The 22,592-nt window shown below is 34.7% G+C and overlaps 1 protein-coding gene and 1 long non-coding RNA gene across 2 annotated transcripts; both read right to left on the bottom strand.

Annotated features, from left to right (window-relative positions):
- Window positions 1-1,028: 1,028 nt before the first annotated feature.
- On the bottom strand, window positions 1,029-22,377 carry LOC110371084 (NHL repeat-containing protein 2). Its single transcript, XM_064035165.1, has 11 exons — window positions 22,099-22,377; window positions 21,669-21,835; window positions 21,185-21,344; window positions 20,553-20,731; window positions 20,071-20,218; window positions 18,816-19,775; window positions 3,921-4,088; window positions 3,237-3,353; window positions 2,844-2,948; window positions 2,396-2,505; window positions 1,029-2,026 (listed from the first exon to the last, which is right to left on the bottom strand). Exons 1-11 carry the CDS (start codon window positions 22,253-22,255, stop codon window positions 1,211-1,213), a joined length of 3,087 nt encoding a protein of 1,028 aa, XP_063891235.1. The 5' UTR covers window positions 22,256-22,377; the 3' UTR covers window positions 1,029-1,210.
- Window positions 10,778-11,453, bottom strand: LOC135116993 (uncharacterized). Its single transcript, XR_010276561.1, has 2 exons — window positions 11,233-11,453; window positions 10,778-11,146 (listed from the first exon to the last, which is right to left on the bottom strand). It is a non-coding gene; the product is annotated as an uncharacterized LOC135116993 (long non-coding RNA).
- Window positions 22,378-22,592: the final 215 nt, after the last annotated feature.

Here is a 22,592-nt window from a genome sequence, read left to right as displayed (position 1 = left end):
TTCCATAATTATTATATTTTTATTCATAAGCTATGAAAATAAATTGTCTAGGAAATCTTAAAACGAAATTCAGTGCAACTCATCAAACTTTTAATTATCTCAGTCATACGTGAGGTCGATTCGATAATATTGGACATCACTAGAGATGTGTGCAATTAATGCTGCGAAGGTACTTTATCTTGATAGCCTAATCACCGTGGTTAGATAGTAAGGCCACTGTTTTAATTCGTAGCACTTACTAATGTAAATGAGATGAGTCTCAATAGAATACGTGATCGAATGCGTTTAGATTATCGTGTTATACCTATATTATGTCGATGTCTAGTCGCGTAATATCGACCTTCGAAGGGGATGCGACGATTCACGATTTCTGACTAAAGATATTATTAGGCTTTTTTTTCAATGATTCATCGTGGTACTCATAATTTATTTGAATTTTTGGAGTAGAGAATAGTCTTGTACATTAGATAAATCAACAGGCTCTTAGGTAACCTAAAACTGCGAAATTATGCAACACAATCGTATTGTATTGCTGAAACTCCTAATTTTCACCGCACTAGCGACAAAACGACGATTTCAAGAAGTTTCGAAATTAATTTAATTATTTAACATAATAACATTATCTGGTTTAAATGAATATTCGTCACCAAAAATTACGAAATGTGTAGTTCATAGAACTACACACGTCAGACCGTTATCCCTGAGATTAAATGGTCCAAACTTGTGACTAAATAAATGGTTTATAAATAAGGTCAGCACAGTCATGAATTCTGTATCAAATCAAAATTGAATATTTTAGTTCGGCATTTCCTCGTGATGTATAATAAAATGTCATTGCCACTTTCATAGGTATGATAACCTACAGTCTACAGTTACTTATTAACTTCCGTATGACGTTGCCTTTCGCATTCAAATTGCATCAATGAACTTTATTGTAACTTACGCTCACGCTTTAAATGTAAATTAGATAATACTTAAGTACTTTTGTAGCAACTTTACTTTTGTATCAATTGAGGAAATAAAACAAGTTTTTATAAAAAAAAATGTCTTTATGTCAATTAACATAACTAAAAGGTAATAAAAACCAAATAAAAATAACAATCTCTGTTATTAGTAACAATTGCGCTTAAAAGTAATCAGGTTAACTTAAAATTAATTTGTTTTTAGTGCTAAAGCTGTGTTGTGCTTACATTTGCTAAATAATAAGAACTTATGACTTCTGATCATCTTTCTGCTGTTGTTTAGTGTCAGGCCTATTAACTGGGTTCACTTTACACGTAATCTTGTACGACTCGACCTTCTTTACGGAATCTCTAACTAAAATTGTGGATCTGATAGTGAAGGAGTGTGAGAAACATACTGAGGCGTCACAGAGCGCCGTGTGGAAACTCAGGTACAAGCGATAAAGGAACTTATCTGTTCGCTGTTTGAGTTTCATTTCGACCCGGCCGGGCAACTTGCTGCCTTTGTGAGAAGAACTAATGAACTCAAAATCTTCTTGTGTCACATCCTTACTGTTTTCATCACGGACACACACAAGCCAGTTCTGAGGCGCTCCGGGAGTGAATTTGACATTCTTGGTATCCGAGTCCAAACTAACATTGAAGTAAATGATAAGATTGCCACATTTCCTATTGACAAACAAGTCGTTTTTGTACAGGATCAAATTATCTGGTTCGATAAACTTGGGCTCCATTAGTCTTACTTTGAAGTCTTGGCACACGTTTTTCGTAAGATTGAGTATTTTGATGCAGTGGTTATTCGTGTCGGCTATGTAGAGATACTTTCCGTCACCAGTAATAGATAATCCGGATGGTTCATTGAATTTCGCTGGGTCGGTTGTCTCGTTCATAGTGGGGTTTAATGTGGTGACTTTCTGTGGTCCGACTTCGACTTTCTTTATTTTGTGGTTGTATGTGTCGGCTACATACAGAGTTTTGGAAGACTCACAGTAAGCCACGCCTAGCGGGTGTTGTAGCTTGGCGTCGACGCCCGTGTCATCCACGTCTCCGTATGCGAATAAATTCTGCACAGAAATAGAAAATTAGATTATTTACGGTAATTTATTTTTTGATTTAAAGAAAATATACCTAAGTAAGTAGTCATTTTAACGAGAAGTTTAGCATTTATATTAGTGATATTTTTATGGTAACGCAATTTTAACTACGCAGAGCTCGAAACATAGTTCGCTCGCTCAACACTCATGCAACATATTTGCAAAATAGGCAGGTGCAAACAAACAGCACATTTCTCATAAACTTCTCATAAAACATGGGCATAAATTATAAAATATTCATAATACTGTATTAGCAATTATAATGAATTAGCAAGAACATTAAACTAATAAGTGTTAAAGCTCATAGTAATGCGATTATAGTTAATTATGTGTGCATACTAAAGGGTTGCGGTCACCGCCGCATAGAGTGGAAACTTGTCCTGTTGTCAACGCGAGTCGGCGGATAGACGAACTCTCAGAATCGGCGATGAAAATCTCTGGGCTTGATCCTAGAATAAATAAATCTTATTAACCTCATTTTTATCAGGTTTAAATCATGAAAATTATAAATATATGCTAAAAATGATGACACTAAGATAACCAAAATAGGTATAAAATAAATTTCTCAATCTGCGTCATTCCCGTTCTAATTAGTTAGTAAACAAAGATCAAGGTTAGGTCATACACCATACCTATTGGTATTGTCAAATCCATCTATACCAGTATATCTTAATTTTTCAACATATCAGATTTTTCTCGTTTATTTCTTTTCTACATTAAAAAAATAATATCTGATTTTATTATTACAGTATTTTAGCTACATTTTTCCCTTGTATTAGAAACTCACCGGTTCTGAGTGTAAGTCCGGAGGGCTGCGCAAACGCAGCGGAGTGCGGGTAGGCGCTGTTGCGAGCCGCCTCCGCGCCAGAACCCGCGATACACACGCATGTACCTGAACAGCAATATTTTATGTAATAAAATTACTTCATATAAATTACACAGATTCGATGGAAACTATTGGATTTTTAAATATCGTATTTAGTACGCAAAAGAATACTTCAAACAAATCAGCAAAGGGATTAAATTTTTTTTTTTTCCAATCATATAAACAATATTTATTATTTTGTTTCTACCTATGCCTATGCCAATGGTAGAAACGAGTTTCTAAAACTATTTATTTATTTATGAGCTTAAACTCCTAATAATTTCAAGAGAATGTAATTTCGTAATGCTGACGTACCTTCAGTGAAAGTCTTGTATTTCCACCAGATGGTGGTGTCGAGGAACAGCGCCCAGATCTGATGCGAGCCGGCGCACGCGATCAGCAGCACGCGACGCTTGCTGTCCTTGTCTTTTTCTAAAATAAAACAGAAAAAAAAATAAGATTATCTAGACGTCCACTAGTTTAAATTGCTTATATAATAATATTAGGAGGGATCAGAAATGTTATTCATCTGAATCTATGACGAATCTAATTCAAATACTATGCTCAGCTCGATTGTGATTGGTCGTGTGAATCATGTTGGTTCTTCAGCAGACCATGGAGCTATCAAGGCAGATTTAGAATAATATTTATAATTTCCCTCACTAACAAATTTTTATAATCAGCCTTACACATGTTCAAGCGTCGTTTGTATGGGTGATTAGCGGTTAACGCCTAAGTATACCCTACTAAACTCTAAAAACCATCAACCCTTTAAATAGTTTATTACATTGATACCTTTATGATCTCCCTTAGCGAGTTCCTTGCTATCGGCAGCGGGTTGGGCGCCGGGCGGGGGCGGCGGCGGCGGCAGGAGTGGACGCACTGACATGTCCATATCGGGCGTCGCATACTTACACATCCTAGGTTCTTAAGTAGCTGAATGTCTTAGCAATAATTGGCCCCATCTTCCCTTTCAATTGTTTATTATATTCTACGTACCTTTATGATCTCCCTTAGCGAGCTCCTTGGTGTCAGCAGCGGGTTGGGCGCCGGGCGGCGGCGGCGGCGGCGGCAGGAGTGGTCGCACTGACATGTCCATATCGGGCGTCGTGTATAGGAGCACGTCCCACGGTGACGCTAGTGGTTGAACGCCTAGGCATTTGCCGCCTATGGGAAAAAGAAGAAAATATTGTAAGAGCAAAAATTTTTTTTGTAGTTGCATGACTCGTTGTTGTTTTGTACGATTTTTTTTTTAATTTAGATAGTCATAAAAACAAAAAATCGCAGTAATCCGGCACAAACCTGTCACGCTAACCGCGCGCTGCCGCGTTAAAAACCGAGTGAATAACCCGCTTTAAATTTCAATACTATCATTACTTTTTTCAAGACTCTTGATAACAATGACAACAGTAGGATATTATTGGGCATTCTAATCCACCTTCCGTTCCTACGGCTCACTCCGTTCGCCTCCGTCGCTCTCGGTGGATTAGAATGCCCAATAATATAAATGGATTACCTTGATCGATCAGCAAACGGATTGGGCGCCATTCCAATTGGTTATTAGTTTAAAACTAAAACGAGCATGAGAACAGACTATTTAGTGTTTGCTGGCGTAATGTTGCTTATAAATGTGAATGTAACAAATTAATTGAGTCATTTTTAGTCTGTTCGTTTCATGTAGTAACCATGAAGTTTGTCAAACAGCCACAATCATTAAATGTGAATACAGTTTGTATTGAGCCTCGAAATACTGGTTCTCGTCATGGAGACCTACTACCCAACTCTGTACGTTGCATTATTTGCGGGCCTTCCAATTCTGGAAAAACTAATTTGTTAATAGGTCTTCTCATACATGAGAATGGATTAAGATTTCAAAATGTTTATGTTTATTCGAAAACTCTGCATCAACCCAAATACATTTTTTTAGAACAAGTTTTGCAACGAGTTCCTGGTGTATCATTCCAGAAATATCATGGTAATGAGGAAGTACTGAGTGTCCAGGAGGCAAAACCTAATTCTGTGATCATATTTGATGATGTTGCTTGCGAAAACCAAAACAATATGCGTGATTACTTTGCGATGGGAAGACATAAATGTATTGATTGTTTTTATCTTAACCAAACATATACTAAAATTCCTAAACAGTTAGTTCGGGACAATGCTAACTTAATTATACTTTTTAAACAAGATGAAATTAATTTGAAACATATTTATGAAGAACATGTCAACACTGATATGTCATGGAGCGAATTCCGTGAAATGTGTTCAAAAATATGGAGTGAACCTTTCAATTATATAGTCATTAATAAGGATTGTTCCAAAATAAAGGATGTTACAGAAATAAATTTGACACTTTTGTAATCTTTGATTAAGATCATAAATATTTAAGTATCTTACCACAGAAATATTATTATTCGTTAAACAACGCTTAACCTATCAAGATATAAAATGGAAAAACATTAAAAACAAATTGTTGATGCTGCAGAAGCTGTTAAGAAAAAAATACGAAAGATGAAAGACATTGAGATTGATAATAATCAGACACTGGAGTCAATGTTCAAGCCTGTAACAGAACCTCTCAACCTAATTGCAAATGCAAGCATGCAACCTCCTCGTTTATATGCTACGGGAAATGAAGAAGCAGATATTTCATTTATTGATTCAGCTTCTCAGAAAGAAAACCTGAGTAAAGTCGACGGTGACTATGAATCCGACAAGGACAGTGATTGTTCGTTTCAATCATTGGTTGAAAATAAACAGGGTGATACATCATCTTGGTCAATAACCTCAGAAGCACTTGCCGGGGTCCCATATGGTGTCAGAGTGGTGGATGGGAACTTGATGCTAGGTTCAGCTCGCATAACAATCAGCGATGAATATATTAATGTGTCTGGACACAAATATCAAAATACACCTGGTTTAAAACAGTTGTTGCTAAAGAAAGATGTAGATTTAAGTTTGGTAACCGACAGGGATATGCAACATTATAAGTCAATGCTACTCGATACAAATGCTCATCGACGAGACTATGATTCCGGTAAACCAATAAAAAGTAATAAGGGGCAGAAATATTTACAAGTTATTAAGCCACTTTTTAAACTACAAAGTACCATCAAGACAGTATTCCGAAGGAAAAGGACTGTCATTGACAAAAATGTGGAAAAAGAACACAGATTTTGTATATTGGGATGATCCAAATGAACTAGTGGATAGGTTAAAATTACTGATAGCTTCTCGAGATGCTGGTAACACTGGAGTTAACAATGAAATTATATCTATCATTGAAGAATTGCGTGAAAATAAAATAATAAATAAATGATTTTAAAAAATGTATTCATTTTATTGTTAACCTTTCATCAATATACACCTAAATATGAACGTAGACAAATTTGGACATCACGTTCATAAAAGATTACGTTTAACAGAGTTACTTGACTTTAATGAGAACGCCCTGTGCAAGTCAGAAACGGGAGACTATGATTTAAAAACAATTAGATTGAAAGGAATAAGATCTCCTGTAGAAGGAGACGAAGCTGTGAACAAGGATTATGTAGATCGAATGAATGCTCAGACAGTACAAGAATTCAATAGACTGATTTCTTCATTACGTTCTCAAATTATAATAGATGGGCAAAATGCAGTTAAGTCTTATTTAAAAACAAAGTCATCAGACGTTTTGACTCATTTCGAAGACAAGTTTTATACTAAAGCAGAGGTAGATAAGTTAATTAAAATTTCCCAAATGGCAAAACAGCAAATAGTTAATGAAATACATAAAGCCGCACGAAGAAATTTCCTGAGGCGTTCAGTTATTTTAAAAGGAATCGATGATTTGTGGCAAGCCGATCTGATGGACATGCAAAACTTGAAAAGTATAATAAAAGTTACAATTATGTGCTAGTGGTTATTGATTGCTTCTCAAAGTATGCTTGGGCGGAACCATTGAAATCAAAAAATAAACAAGATGTTACTCATGCATTTGAAAGGATATTGATTGATAGTAATCGCAGACCTGTTAATTTACAAACGGATATGGGGACCGAGTTTTATAACAATACGTTTCAGAATCTTATGAAGACGAACAATATTAACCATTACTCAACGTTTTCAACCAAAAAAGCTTCGATTGTTGAAAGACTAATAAGAACTATTAAAACAAGTTATATAAATCTTTTAGCTATAACGGAAACTACAAATGGTTAGGACAACCGTTAGAAGTAATATTGAAGACATATAATAATACAAAGCATCAGACTATTAAATATAAACCAGCTGAAGTAAATAAATATAATGAACACGATATAAAAGAAAATATTAACAGAACATTAAAGAAAATATCTTCTCTCCATACAAAGAAACCTAAGTTTAAAGTAGGCGATTATGTACGCATCAGTAAATACAAACACAATTTCGAGAAAGGTTACACCCCCAATTGGTCAACTGAATTATTTACTATTAAAAAGATTAATAAAACCATACCAGTAACATACCACATAGAAGATCAGCGAAAAAAAATAATATTGGGGGCATTTTATGAGCAAGAACTTCAGAAATCTAATTATTCTGATGTTTATTTGATAGAAAATTTAGATACACAATCCAAACCGCGATACGAAACGTAACGATTATGGCTGTCATCTAATGTGCACGTTATATGATATGCGAAGGCTATAGGTACATGTCGCTGACGTGTTACAGTACTCGCAGTTGTTGGATCAGGGTCACAAGATTGGTACCTTTCCAGCATTGTTTCAAAGTCAGCGTATATAACAAATGGAACAGTTTGCTTTCTATTATAATTTTCAAACTGTATGAATGAGCCCTTTGGAGGCAGCACAGTGGCAATTCCTCCACAACTGTGCGAACTAAGATCATCACATTTTAAGATCATCATATTTGGATTCTTATGATACGTCCAGTCCAAATTCATTCATTATTTATTTAGACTGTAACAATCTATACGGGTATAGCATGTGTCAGGCACTACCCTATTCCGATTTCAGATTTATGAACAGAAAAGAAATAGATGATTTACAATTGAATTTAACAAATATTAGTGATACCGCGGAAAAAGGTTATATTCTTGAAGTTGATTTAATGTACCCTAGGCATTTGCACATTGATCACAATGACTTCCCATTCTGTCCTGAAAAATGCTTACCACCTGGTGGTAATAATAAAAAACTAATACCAAATTTGTATGATAAATACCAGTACGTTATTCATTACGCACATTTAAAAAAATGTCTACAGCACGGTTTAGTGTTGAAAAAAATCCATCGAGCTATAGAATTTAAACAAAGTTGTTTTTTAAAGCAATATATTGATCTTAACACCCAGCTACGTCAGAAAGCAGAGTCGACCTTCGAACAAGATTTTTTTAAATTACTAAACAATAGTATTTTGGGAAGACGCTGGAAAATAATGAACAAAGAATAGATGTAAAATTAGTAAACAAGTGGTGTGATTCGAACAATAAAACAAAAAAGACAACTTGTGCTGAGAAATTAATAGCCAGCCCTTATTTTCATAGCGCGTCTGTCTTTTCTGATAATTTAGTAGCAATCCAAATGAAGCCTTCGCGTGTTATTCTAAACAAACCAATATATATAGGGTTTGCTGTATTAGAATTGTCTAAGAGTCACATGTACGATTTCCACTATTCCACTATAAAGCCTTTTTATGGTAACCGAATTCAATTGTGCTACACTGACACAGACAGTCTGGTTTATAAAGTTGAAACGAATGACATTTATAAAGATTTCAAGATGCATTTCCTAAAATACTTAGATACCAGCAACTATGATTCGAATAACGAATTTGAGTTACCAATTATTAATAAAAAGATTCCAGGGCTATTTAAGGACGAAATGGGTGGTAAAATCATTAAAGAGTTCGTTGGACTGCGCTCAAAGCTTTATTGTATTAAAACGTTAGATAAAACTATAAAGAAGGCAAAAGGTACTAAAAAATGTATTACGAAGCAGTTTAAAATGACCGATTATAAAAGTGTTTTGTACAACTGCAATGTCATTCGCAAAAAATATTTTGTTTAGGTCAATAAAACATGAAATATTCACACAAAATGTAAATAAAGTGGCACTTTCAAGCAATGATGACAAACGATTGCTATTATTTGATAAAGTGTCAACTTTAGCCTGGGAAATGCAACCATTTTTATGTAATGTGTAATAAATAGGTATTTTTCAATCCATTTTACCTTGTAACTTCATTAATGTTGCAAAATATATGTAATTAGCTACCTAAACTTAATCAATGACTATAACTCCATACCTACTATCTATGATGTAAGTACCTACCTAGGTACATGGTAAAAAAATATGTAATTTTGAATGACTGGTGTCCTAAATAGGCATAAGCTTTTGTAATCCATAATTGTAAGGACTAATATTAGTTTGTAAGAATTATGTATACTAACCAAAATATTTTTATAAATAAATATATTATGTTAATTATATCTGTGTTTTAATTCCTCATTGCACTCGCAAGTTGCAAAGGTATAAAGAAGTCTGTTGTAAAAAAATTAAATAGTCTTGATTATGAAAACGTATAATTGTCATGTTATCCGCAAAAAAATGTGTTGTTTAAATCAATAAAACATGAAATATTTACACAAAGTATAAATAAAATAGCACTGTCAAGTAATGATGATAAACGGATGCTAAATATCAATATTATATATTTTTAAAATATTATGTAAAACATACAATAATATATTTTATTTCCATTCCTGATGTCAAATATTTTCAAAACAAGTGCTCGAAGCATACAAGATCAGACTTGTGAAAACATTAGTTTCATGTTCATTCCTGTCTATTGCGCTTACACGTATCTGATGTTAAATATGACACCACACAGGTGCGCTCGTATAAAGTATACAGGTTTAAACTTGTTAAAACATGACATTGTTTTTTTTACGGATTAGTTCCGTCAATGTAACTCCTCATCCATACCAGTTCTCGCAATACATTCCTCTCGTACTTTCATTCTTCATACTGTGCTTTTCTTACATCCTTTCCATATTTTTTTTTTTTAATTTTTTTTACTGTATTTTTTTTTATGAATATGCAATGTAATGCTGCCTTACTAACTTTAAATTAGCTACAGTAAAATATTTTTGTTTCAAATTATGGTTTTTAATCATTGTTTTTATTTAATATATTTTATGACCATATTAGCGTATATTTATGAATTAAAAAACTGTAAATACAATTTTCCTATAGCTAATTTAAATACCAATGATTAATTATAATAGAAAATGAAACATAATATAAATTTAAACTTTAACATTTATTTATTTATATAACAGTAACTTATAATATTATATGTACATTGATAAACTACAAACTATTCTAGATAAAGTTTAAACATTATATATTTTTACAACATTACTATAAAATTAACTTTATAACTGCGCAAATATAATATTACCAGAATCAACTACAATACTACTACATAGCTAATTATGGCTAGGTACAATTATTTTTATAAACTTATATTAAAATGTGATTTCCTTATATATTTAATATAATGATTACAATTAAACATGTGATGTGTAGACAAAATAATAGAAATATCCTAATGTTAATAACTAAAATCTACCTATATTATTCACATATTTACATACATACAAATAATCATACTTAATTATAACTATAGTTTTCACAAAGTTTCCTTACATATATATAAAGATTACAATTAAACATGTGATGTGTGTAGACAAAATAATAGAAATATCCTAAAGTTAATAACTAAAATCTACCTATATTATTCACATGCAACATATTTACATACATATCTACAAATAATCATACTTAACTTATAACTTATAACTATAGTCTTCACAAAGTTTTTTGGATATTTTATTTATTAATGCCTGTGTCTCGTCCATTATATAGTCCACAGGCTCAGTCACAACGTATTGCGCACTCATCACTAGCACTTCTCCGTCAGGGGTTGCAGGTTTTTGTTGTTCATTAATGTCCAACACTTGTACTTGAATGAGCCGTACTCCTTTTTTCTTCTCATTGTTGATGACGAACGATTGGTACACTGGAGTCTGCTTTTGCTTTTGACGTCTCACTCTAGGCTTCTTACTCGCACGAGGTTGTGGCTCTGGTGTATGCCAGCTCAAACTTGGAGTAGGAAAACCTTGAGCGTATTGTGAGAAACGAATGTCAGGAGAATCACACATTATTGATGATCTGAAACAAATAAAACAATAAGTAAGTTTTAAATCAAAATGAGTAATAAAGATATACTGATAGAAAGATATAGGGTCAATACTTACAATGTTTTATTTTTTGATGAGATGTTACCACTTCGACAACGGACAGCGCAATGACGAAGGAAGTGAAATAGTTTAATGTAACAGTACTCAATAAAGACTCGTATGCTTTGAATCAATGTCATGTTTTAACAAGTTTAAACCTGTATTCTTTATACGAGTGCACCTGTGTGGTGTCATATTTAGCACCAGACACGTGTAAGTGCAATAGACAGGAATGAACATGAAACGAATGTTTTCATAATATAAGTATGTATAATGGTATTTTATGACACATTATTAACAATCCACTTCATCATTTCCAAACTTTTTGCTGAATAAATTAAACACAGACATGTTATTATCAAAATACCATTTTCTTATACACACAGCATTATTTAATGCACAGTTAATTCTATGATGCACACAGTTAAAGTCTCTTTTATTTTTTAAAAACATTCTTTTTAATGTTGAAAGATTAGGACATCCCTTTTCACCAAGATCAATCACTTTACAGTTCGTGCATAATTCTTGAATCCACTGTATTTTTTCCAAACCCTTGGTCATTATTTTCTTATTCTCGAGATATAATACTACGATGCGTTGAAATTCTTTATAATCGATGTAGCCCTCACTCCAGTAAATTCCTCGATTTCTTTCTATCCATCTCACTTGCTTCTTTTCTTCTTTAGACAAATAATGAAACGGATATGGTGGTTTTACTAAGAATGTTTGGGTAAGTTCCTGACTTACAATGGCCACTTCCTTCACGATAAAATTATTTTGATTATCTTTAAATCCTTGGAGGTCAACTATGATGGTATCTGCGTTCATGATATCTTCTTTACGATGTTACTTAATGGCTTGTATTCAACAATGCAGTCATTCAGAATGAGACAATAAGCTGCAGTTTGATCTGGTAGTTCCGAATCACTCTCAATTTCTACTCTTACATCTACGACAGGACCCGCCTTTAGATTATCTGCTTGTCTAGAGCAATCGACTACAAACAGCGGTGCTAAATCTTTAAACTGTTTCTCACTTAACAAGGGTTCTGGACGGCGTCCGTAATACGACTGTTGAAATCTGACGTATTGCTCATATAATAATGCAATTCTGTTATTAGCGAAGTTCACATTAAGACTTTCATATGGAAAATAAGTTGAATTTAGGTACACTTTTACGTCACGAACATTGCAGTGATCGAATTGAGACATGTCAGAACTTGCACTATTTTTCCTATTTGTCTGTAAGCCTATAATGACGTATCTTGGTTTTCAATTTGAGATGCAGTTTTGATAGACCACGTATGCTTTGTAGTTTTAGGTAAAGCTGGATATTCGTAGAGATCCCAATTTCTGTAAATCATCTGGAGCGGACGATCTTTTTCTAACAGTTTTAGCAAAGAAATTTTTTCTTTATCTGATACTTTAACATGTGGTACGCGCCATATGATTTTGTTGATGTGAACGTCATCCACTACTTCGCCGGTGCTAAGTTTTACAGCGTTCAAATTAGTGTTACTTCGTAACAGTACCAGTTCGTGTCTACTATTTATGATGACTTTTTTAAAATCTTCAGCGAAACCGAGGATATTGCGAAGTGGGATAGAAGCAGAAAAACTTCCTCCATGATTATTTTTATTCCATCGATATTCCAACCCCAGGCGTTAGACATCTTTGATTCGCCCTCATTCATTGATATTAACGATTTTATGGTTGTAGTTATACCAGCATTTTTTATTTTATCTATCTCTACTCCATTTAGCTCATACCTAATATCTTGAAATAAGTAAAGTAGAGCATTGTTGGTGAAATGGACACTACTAGCTTTGTCTTTCGTATCCTTCTTGCTAACTATAACGGTTCCTTCCAAATATAAAGTGCTAGCTGATGGTAATATGTACAGGTCCTGTTGATTGATAGGTATGCGTATTTCATCATTTCTATTAAAACTTGTTACGTAGGGTTTGTAAGAATGAAATTCAATTCCTTCTATTGCAGTGTCGTAAGTCGGAGTGGATAAAACGTCTAATATATTCATTTTAGTAATCCGATTGCTTTAAGGAATGCCTTATTATCTTTAGTTAATTTTATTTTCTTCTTAGAGCGTGGTCTTGTATGGTGAGTAGCTCGAGTAGAACTGATATTTTTAACTTGTTGAGGTACATATTTATTGTAGTCAATCATTTTTTCGTCTAAGATGCAAATACAGCTGCACTTCTTCACCACGTAAATTGATTAAGCGATTCCTTATGTCTAATAGCCTAATATGAATACAGCTTATATTATTTTGATTTATCGGAAAGTATATTGCGTTCTTCGGTATTTCTATGATCCTATATCCAGGTGGCACGTTGAGTGCAAATTCGTGAATAATGTGACTTGGTTCACCGTTTATAAACGAGCCGCTTACAATATCACATTCAACCCTGATCACAGTCGTAGGTAAAATGTTGACTGGAAACTGTGATACATGCCATTTATTACCTTTTAAAATCTGCTTATTAAATCCTAACAGTCTTCTGAAAGAGCTTTCTTTGCTAAAATCAATGTCTTTTGTACAGAAAATAGTAGTTTTTAACGTATTATTATTGCATAGTAGTTTTATTGTTGCATCCTTAATTTCAGATTTTAAATAATCACTGATATCTTGCAATTCATATGTACCTTCCGGTATTTCAATAACTTCGTTGGAACCGTAGTAGAACTTGTTATTCGTTTTGTCAATGTTGGGAATAGAATTAAATGTTGAAAAATGCAATAAGGCGCACTCATAAGCTCCATCTAGTTGCAACGTATTTGGATAGTATGTAGATAAATTTGACGAATTTCCAGTTATTGACAAAGTGAGTGACATTGTGGAAATGATTAAAATTAAAGAAAAACATACATTTTATATTTTTTTATTCCAAAAAGTCATCAAATACTCTAAACATAAGTGACCACAATTTACTGCATTGAATCTTTGATATCTTGTGTAGTTATAATAAACATTACAATTCTTAAAATATCGCATTAATTCTGTTGGAGGTTTTAAATCTCCATAGCTATCAAAATATTCACAATGCTTGTATAATTTAACATAAGCTACCCAATGAGTTCCTTCGTTCTTAGAATCGTCTAAGTTTACGATAGCGCATTCAATTTTTTTCGGCTTCCTTGGTAACTGATCCTTCATGTAGATTCCCCGGAAATATGGGATGTCTTTTGCATACTTTTGAATATCTACATTAGTCAGAGGACGATTGGGTAGCATACTTTTTAGTTTTTTGATGGTTTTATAAACAAACCTTTGCCATTTTTGTACGGCTTAATGTATAAACCCTTGCCCACCACTAAGCCTTCCATAACCTTATTGTGTCGTTCTGTTTCTCGTAAATTTTGCTGAGCTGCTTTGTAATCATTCACAGTTTTTGCAATACCAGCGGCACCACCAGCTAAAGTTCCTAAAGCTGATAAACCAGCGAAAATAGGGATTAGAGGCAAAACCCCTCCAGTCTTTGGCAAAGGTATTACTCGCGGTACTCGAATTCGATTAATTCCTGGAAACATTTTTTTTGCTGCTAAATAAGCAACTTTAATCAAAGTTTTACTATTCTTGGGTTTCATTTTTTTAATTTTTGATCTAATTTTTGAAACCAAGCTTCTAAATGTTTTTACACCGGAACCAGACTTCAGTTTTGCTTTCATAACCTTGCTCACTAGCCATGAGCTTAACTTTTCACCTTTTCCCGCATCTTTTGATTTAAGTCTTTGTTTAGCCATGTTGAGTAATTGTAAGTCAGCTTTGTGACGATGGGATAGATCTGTATGATTTGCGTAAGCAATGTCGTGGTGCATACAAGCTTCGTCTAGCTTATTCACGCCTCGATCACCTCGCAACAATCGTTTTGAAGTTTAGTTCCTGGTCCGCAATAATTGTATCCGGGCAAATGAACTTCGAACGGTAGATTATTAATTATGTTATTTACTAGTCCACCACCTTGCATTACTTTAAGTGTACTGATACAAATATTACATCTGTATTATTTATATATTTTAACTCATTATTGCAGCTTTATCAATCCAACTGTTTTCTTCATCATTCAGACCTAACCACTTCACGAACAGTTTACGTCCTCTTCTTTTTAAAACTTTTTCTATCAAATAAACATCAGAATAATTAGATTTCTGAAGTTCTTGCTCATAAAATGCCCCCAATATTATTTTTTTTCGCTGATCTTCTATGTGGTATGTTACTGGTATGGTTTTATTAATCTTTTTAATAGTAAATAATTCAGTTGACCAATTGGGGGTGTAACCTTTCTCGAAATTGTGTTTGTATTTACTGATGCGTACATAATCGCCTACTTTAAACTTAGGTTTCTTTGTATGGAGAGAAGATATTTTCTTTAATGTTCTGTTAATATTTTCTTTTATATCGTGTTCATTATATTTATTTACTTCAGCTGGTTTATATTTAATAGTCTGATGCTTTGTATTATTATATGTCTTCAATATTACTTCTAACGGTTGTCCTAACCATTTGTAGTTTCCGTTATAGCTAAAAGATTTATATAACTTGTTTTAATAGTTCTTATTAGTCTTTCAACAATCGAAGCTTTTTTGGTTGAAAACGTTGAGTAATGGTTAATATTGTTCGTCTTCATAAGATTCTGAAACGTATTGTTATAAAACTCGGTCCCCATATCCGTTTGTAAATTAACAGGTCTGCGATTACTATCAATCAATATCCTTTCAAATGCATGAGTAACATCTTGTTTATTTTTTGATTTCAATGGTTCCGCCAAGCATACTTTGAGAAGCAATCAATAACCACTAGCACATAATTGTAACTTTTATTATACTTTTTTTTTGCATGTCCATCAGATCGGCTTGCCACAAATCATCGATTCCTTTTAAAATAACTGAACGCCTCAGGAAATTTCTTCGTGCGGCTTTATGTATTTCATTAACTATTTGCTGTTTTGCCATTTGGGAAATTTTTAATTAACTTATCTACCTCTGCTTTAGTATAAAACTTGTCTTCGAAATGAGTCAAAACGTCTGATGACTTTGTTTTTAAATAAGACTTAACTGCATTTTGCCCATCTATTATAATTTGAGAACGTAATGAAGAAATCAGTCTATTGAATTCTTGTACTGTCTGAGCATTCATTCGATCTACATAATCCTTGTTCACAGCTTCGTCTCCTTCTACAGGAGATCTTATTCCTTTCAATCTAATTGTTTTTAAATCATAGTCTCCCGTTTCTGACTTGCACAGGGCGTTCTCATTAAAGTCAAGTAACTCTGTTAAACGTAATCTTTTATGAACGTGATGTCCAAATTTGTCTACGTTCATATTTAGGTGTATATTGATGAAAGGTTAACAATAAAATGAATACATTTTTTAAAATCATTTATTTATTATTTTATTTTCACGCAATTCTTCAATGATAGATATAATTTCATTGTTAACTCCAGTGTTACCAGCATCTCGAGAAGCTATCAGTAATTTTAACCTATCCACTAGTTCATTTGGATCATCCCAATATACAAAATCTGTGTTCTTTTCCACATTTTTGTCAATGACAGTCCTTTTCCCTTCGGAATACTGTCTTGGATGGTACTTTGTAGTTTAAAAGTGGCTTAATAACTTGTAAATATTTCTGCCCTTATTACTTTTATTGGTTTACCGGAATCATAGTCTCGTCGATGAGCATTTGTATCGAGTAGCATTGACTTATAATGTTGCATATCCCTGTCGGTTACCAAACTTAAATCTACATCTTTCTTTAGCAACAACTGTTTTAAACCAGGTGTATTTTGATATTTGTGTCCAGACACATTAATATATTCATCGCTGATTGTTATGCGAGCTGAACCTAGCATCAAGTTCCCATCCACCACTCTGACACCATATGGGACCCCGGCAAGTGCTTCTGAGGTTATTGACCAAGATGATGTATCACCCTGTTTATTTTCAACCAATGATTGAAACGAACAATCACTGTCCTTGTCGGATTCATAGTCACCGTCGACTTTACTCAGGTTTTCTTTCTGAGAAGCTGAATCAATAAATGAAATATCTGCTTCTTCATTTCCCGTAGCATATAAACGAGGAGGTTGCATGCTTGCATTTGCAATTAGGTTGAGAGGTTCTGTTACAGGCTTGAACATTGACTCCAGTGTCTGATTATTATCAATCTCAATGTCTTTCATCTTTCGTATTTTTTTCTTAACAGCTTCTGCAGCATCAACAATTTGTTTTTAATGTTTTTCCATTTTATATCTTGATAGGTTAAGCGTTGTTTAACGAATAATAATATTTCTGTGGTAAGATACTTAAATATTTATGATCTTAATCAAAGATTACAAAAGTGTCAAATTTATTTCTGTAACATCCTTTATTTTTGGAACAATCCTTATTAATGACTATATAATTGAAAGGTTCACTCCATATTTTTGAACACATTTCACGGAATTCGCTCCATGACATATCAGTGTTGACATGTTCTTCATAAATATGTTTCAAATTAATTTCATCTTGTTTAAAAAGTATAATTAAGTTAGCATTGTCCCGAACTAACTGTTTAGGAATTTTAGTATATGTTTGGTTAAGATAAAAACAATCAATACATTTATGTCTTCCCATCGCAAAGTAATCACGCATATTGTTTTGGTTTCGCAAGCAACATCATCAAATATGATCACAGAATTAGGTTTTGCCTCCTGGACACTCAGTACTTCCTCATTACCATGATATTTCTGGAATGATACACCAGGAACTCGTTGCAAAACTTGTTCTAAAAATGTATTTGGGTTGATGCAGAGTTTTCGAATAAACATAAACATTTTGAAATCTTAATCCATTCTCATGTATGAGAAGACCTATTAACAAATTAGTTTTTCCAGAATTGGAAGGCCCGCAAATAATGCAACGTACAGAGTTGGGTAGTAGGTCTCCATGACGAGAACCAGTATTTCGAGGCTCAATACAAACTGTATTCACATTTAATGATTGTGGCTGTTTGACAAACTTCATGGTTACTACATGAAACGAACAGACTAAAAATGACTCAATTAATTTGTTACATTCACATTTATAAGCAACATTACGCCAGCAAACACTAAATAGTCTGTTCTCATGCTCGTTTTAGTTTTAAACTAATAACCAATTGGAATGGCGCCCAATCCGTTTGCTGATCGATCAAGGTAATCCATTTATATTATTGGGCATTCTAATCCACCGAGAGCGACGGAGGCGAACGGAGTGAGCCGTAGGAACGGAAGGTGGATTAGAATGCCCAATAATATCCTACTGACAACTTTACCATAACAAATAATAATACTTAAAATCGAAAACCATTCAACTCCAAGCTTTTTTCTTGAACAAAAACATATCAAACTTAATATACTTCGTACCTGGATCGCCATGTGGCGACTGTTCCCCGGTGCCGGCGAGAATCTCGACCGTGCCCTCGTCGAGATGTATAGCGCGGACCGCGTGGTTGTTAGTGTCGCATACTGCCAGCACGTTGCTCGACAACCAGCATACTCCTTGTGGCGAGTTGAACTGTGCCTCGTTCAGTATAATACTAACATATAAGATATAGTTTATACCTGGATCACCATGTGGCGACTGTTCCCCGGTGCCGGCGAGTATCTCGACAGTGCCCTCGTCGAGATGTATAGCGCGGACCGCGTGGTTGTTAGTGTCGCATACTGCCAGCACGTTGCTCGACAACCAGCATACTCCTTGTGGCGAGTTGAACTGTGCCTCGTTCAGTATAATACTAACATATAAGATATAGTTTATACCTGGATCACCATGTGGCGACTGTTCCCCGGTGCCGGCGAGTATCTCGACAGTGCCCTCGTCGAGATGTATAGCGCGGACCGCGTGGTTGTTAGTGTCGCATACTGCCAGCACGTTGCTCGACAACCAGCATACTCCTTGTGGCGAGTTGAACTGTGCCTCGTTCAGTATAATACTAACATATAAGATATAGTTTATACCTGGATCACCATGTGGCGACTGTTCCCCGGTGCCGGCGAGTATCTCGACAGTGCCCTCGTCGAGATGTATAGCGCGGACCGCGTGGTTGTTAGTGTCGCATACTGCCAGCACGTTGCTCGACAACCAGCATACTCCTTGTGGCGAGTTGAACTGTGCCTCGTTCAGTATAATACTAACATATAAGATATAGTTTATACCTGGATCACCATGTGGCGACTGTTCCCCGGTGCCGGCGAGTATCTCGACAGTGCCCTCGTCGAGATGTATAGCGCGGACCGCGTGGTTGTTAGTGTCGCATACTGCCAGCACGTTGCTCGACAACCAGCATACTCCTTGTGGCGAGTTGAACTGTGCCTCGTTCAGTATAATACTAACATATAAGATATAGTTTATACCTGGATCACCATGTGGCGACTGTTCCCCGGTGCCGGCGAGTATCTCGACAGTGCCCTCGTCGAGATGTATAGCGCGGACCGCGTGGTTGTTAGTGTCGCATACTGCCAGCACGTTGCTCGACAACCAGCATACTCCTTGTGGCGAGTTGAACTGAGCCTCGTTCAGTTCTGGGAAAAATAATTAGAAAACATATATTCATGAAGTCTAGAATTAAGTTTTCATAACAGCTTCAGTCAGGATTACTCAAAATTGCGGCAAAAGGCTCTACTTTCTTCTCTTATCAAGTGAGCTGCAGGTTTAATCAATTAAGAAGTCTAGTGCCAGAGTTGTCTTAAATCCGTCTGATGGCGTAGAATATAAAGTTAAATAAAATATGAAGTACCTTCACAAATCTATAAACATCATACTGTTTAACTTCTTTACTAAAAATCGGTGTATTGCACTATCACATTGAATACTTACTGCCATCTTTAAACCCAGGTTCCAACCCTCCCACAATTCTTAGTACAACTCCTGCGCAGTCAGTGAGCACAATACGATGGTGGCCGGTGTCCGAGATAGCCAGGAACGGCTCGTCTGCTCGCCCACGGTAGTACGGGTTCAATGCCAGCTGGGGGAATAAAGGTAGTCGTTTGGTACGTTATGTTTGTAGCTTGTGGCAAATTGTTAAATCAAAGCAAAGGTTCTATGGGTAGGTAAAACTGTGTAGGCCCATATATCGTAAAAAGAAAATGCAAGTCGTCATTTTTGCGACGTTACACAATTTTATTTTCTTTCTTTCTTTAATTTTGTACAGAGGAAAAGTTTACTATTATTTGGTTGAACAGCCTCAAACAATATGCCCTTTTATAAATTATCACGAATGTTAGGATCAAGAATAAATGGAGAAAGAACCATAGATTGACCAGTCTCAGATCCTCATCTGATTTAAATGAAACACAAACCTTGCTAGGGAAATAAAGAAGTTCTTCAGTTTTAGGCTTCAGATGCTTAGCGGGTGCTATCGCTATGGGCGCGTTGGATATGCGGCTGCCGAAGTGACGCACCGCGTTACCCACGTACCACACCAGTTCATCTCTGTGACCTTCACCCGTTAACACAAATAAGGGCTTATTGCCGGGACCTGGAAAAAATATTAAATGGAGAAAGCTTTTCTGCACTGTCAAGTTAAATGTCCTAAAAATAATGTAATAATTAATTTGAGATTGTCTATATAATTATTTTCTATAGCTCAAATATTAATTTATTTAAATACTAGCTGACCCGGCGAAGTTCGTAACGCGTTTTCCTTATTTGCTCACTGTTTAGACCTACCCTGGACTACGACAAACATTTTAATACCAAAATCAGCTCAATCAGCCCAGCCGTTCTCGAGTTATAATCAGACTAACGAACAACAATTCATTTTTATTTGTTTTTTATTTATATAGATTACTGGTCAATAAAATGTTTATAAAAGTTGTAGTTTACCCTCATAAAATTAAATCTTTGAATAAATCAAAAAAAAACTTCTTCAATTATTGCAACCATAAACCTGTGTTAAAAAATATATTGACCATTTATTAATGTAGCTCACCTAATATAAGTAGTGTGGGCCAGCATTTAATTCCAAGTGCGTCCCACATGCAGCTGTCAGCATCGTTCACCACTGGATGATGGATGCCATATCTCTGGACGGCTGACAGCACATTGGATGAGTCCTTCTCATTTGTGAATTTGGCACAGTGCACCCCTATCTGTAATGAGTGAGAAATGGTGTGTTAGTCATTGAATTTCCAAGTCTTGTTACGTTTCTATAGAATTTATTTATATATGTCAAGATAGAGGAATATTTAAAGCTCATTTACAGTCCAATTTTTACACTTCCGAGAAATATTTATTTTTCATTTTATGTAGTAAGACTTAGATAATTTTTCTGGACAGCAATGGGAAAATAAATGTTTATTACTATATAATTCTAAATAAGTCTTCACTAACTAAATTGCTAGTAACAAGACAATACTTGGCAGCATAACAAGACTTGGCTCGGGCACCGCTACATCCCTTGATATAACACTTACCACCACTACCCCTTTTTCAACCGAGTGCAGTTTCTCAATATGAGCCAGGTCAGGCAGTACATGGTAACAGTTAATGCAGCAATAGGTCCAGAAGTCCAATATCACAATCTTGTCAGAACAATGCTGCGCCAAGGATATCGGCTCTGACACGTTCACCCACTCCAAGTCTGCAAGTCATAAAATTAGTTTTGAATTTTACTCTTAGCTGTTGTTCTTACATAGAGAATACAGTGAAGGGATATAATTGTTCATAACTGAGCTTATGATTAAATATTCAAGAGAAACGGTAATTTTATGTAAAATAATTATAAAGTGCGTAAATGTTGTTGTGCACTGTTGATCATAAACTTAACCCGTTAGATCAAGACTTGCGTACTGTTGCTATGATCTAGTAAGTGCCTTTATCGTATACAAAAGCAAAGGTACTTACTCTTTTTAAAGTCTTCTATCGGAGTAACTGTTGACCATACTTTCTTGATATGGTATGAAATGTGAGAATCCCGTTCAAATTCACTTGTAACTCCGCTTATAGCATCAGTTAAGTCCATACATGCTTGCGCAACGAAGTCTAAAGAAGCCGCTTCCATGTTTTATAGTTTTGTACTGAATTAAGTTGAGATTCACAATTTACTAATTTATTTATTTTCTTCAAACTTCAAACAAACAACCTTCTATCATGCTGTGTATGATTTCATAAAATTTTATTTTCCCGTACTTGACAGTGAATTCCACAATGACATTGACACAAATATTAGCCAATTTTAATTATTTTATGACCTGGCAAACTCGCAATACAGATGTTTCCTATGTTCATATCTAGCCCATGTCATGCTTCTCCAATATATTTCAAGTTTGAATAAATCTTTTAAACGAATTCACGCTATATTTTTAGTAAAAGAAGCAAAATATTATCTTGGTTTTTCC

The sequence above is a fragment of the Helicoverpa armigera genome, chromosome 6 (genome assembly GCF_030705265.1).
Source record: "Helicoverpa armigera isolate CAAS_96S chromosome 6, ASM3070526v1, whole genome shotgun sequence".
Lineage (NCBI taxonomy): Eukaryota > Metazoa > Arthropoda > Insecta > Lepidoptera > Noctuidae > Helicoverpa > Helicoverpa armigera.
The sequence above is the reverse complement of the archived record's forward strand: the minus strand, read 5'-3'. Positions and strand labels throughout refer to the sequence as shown.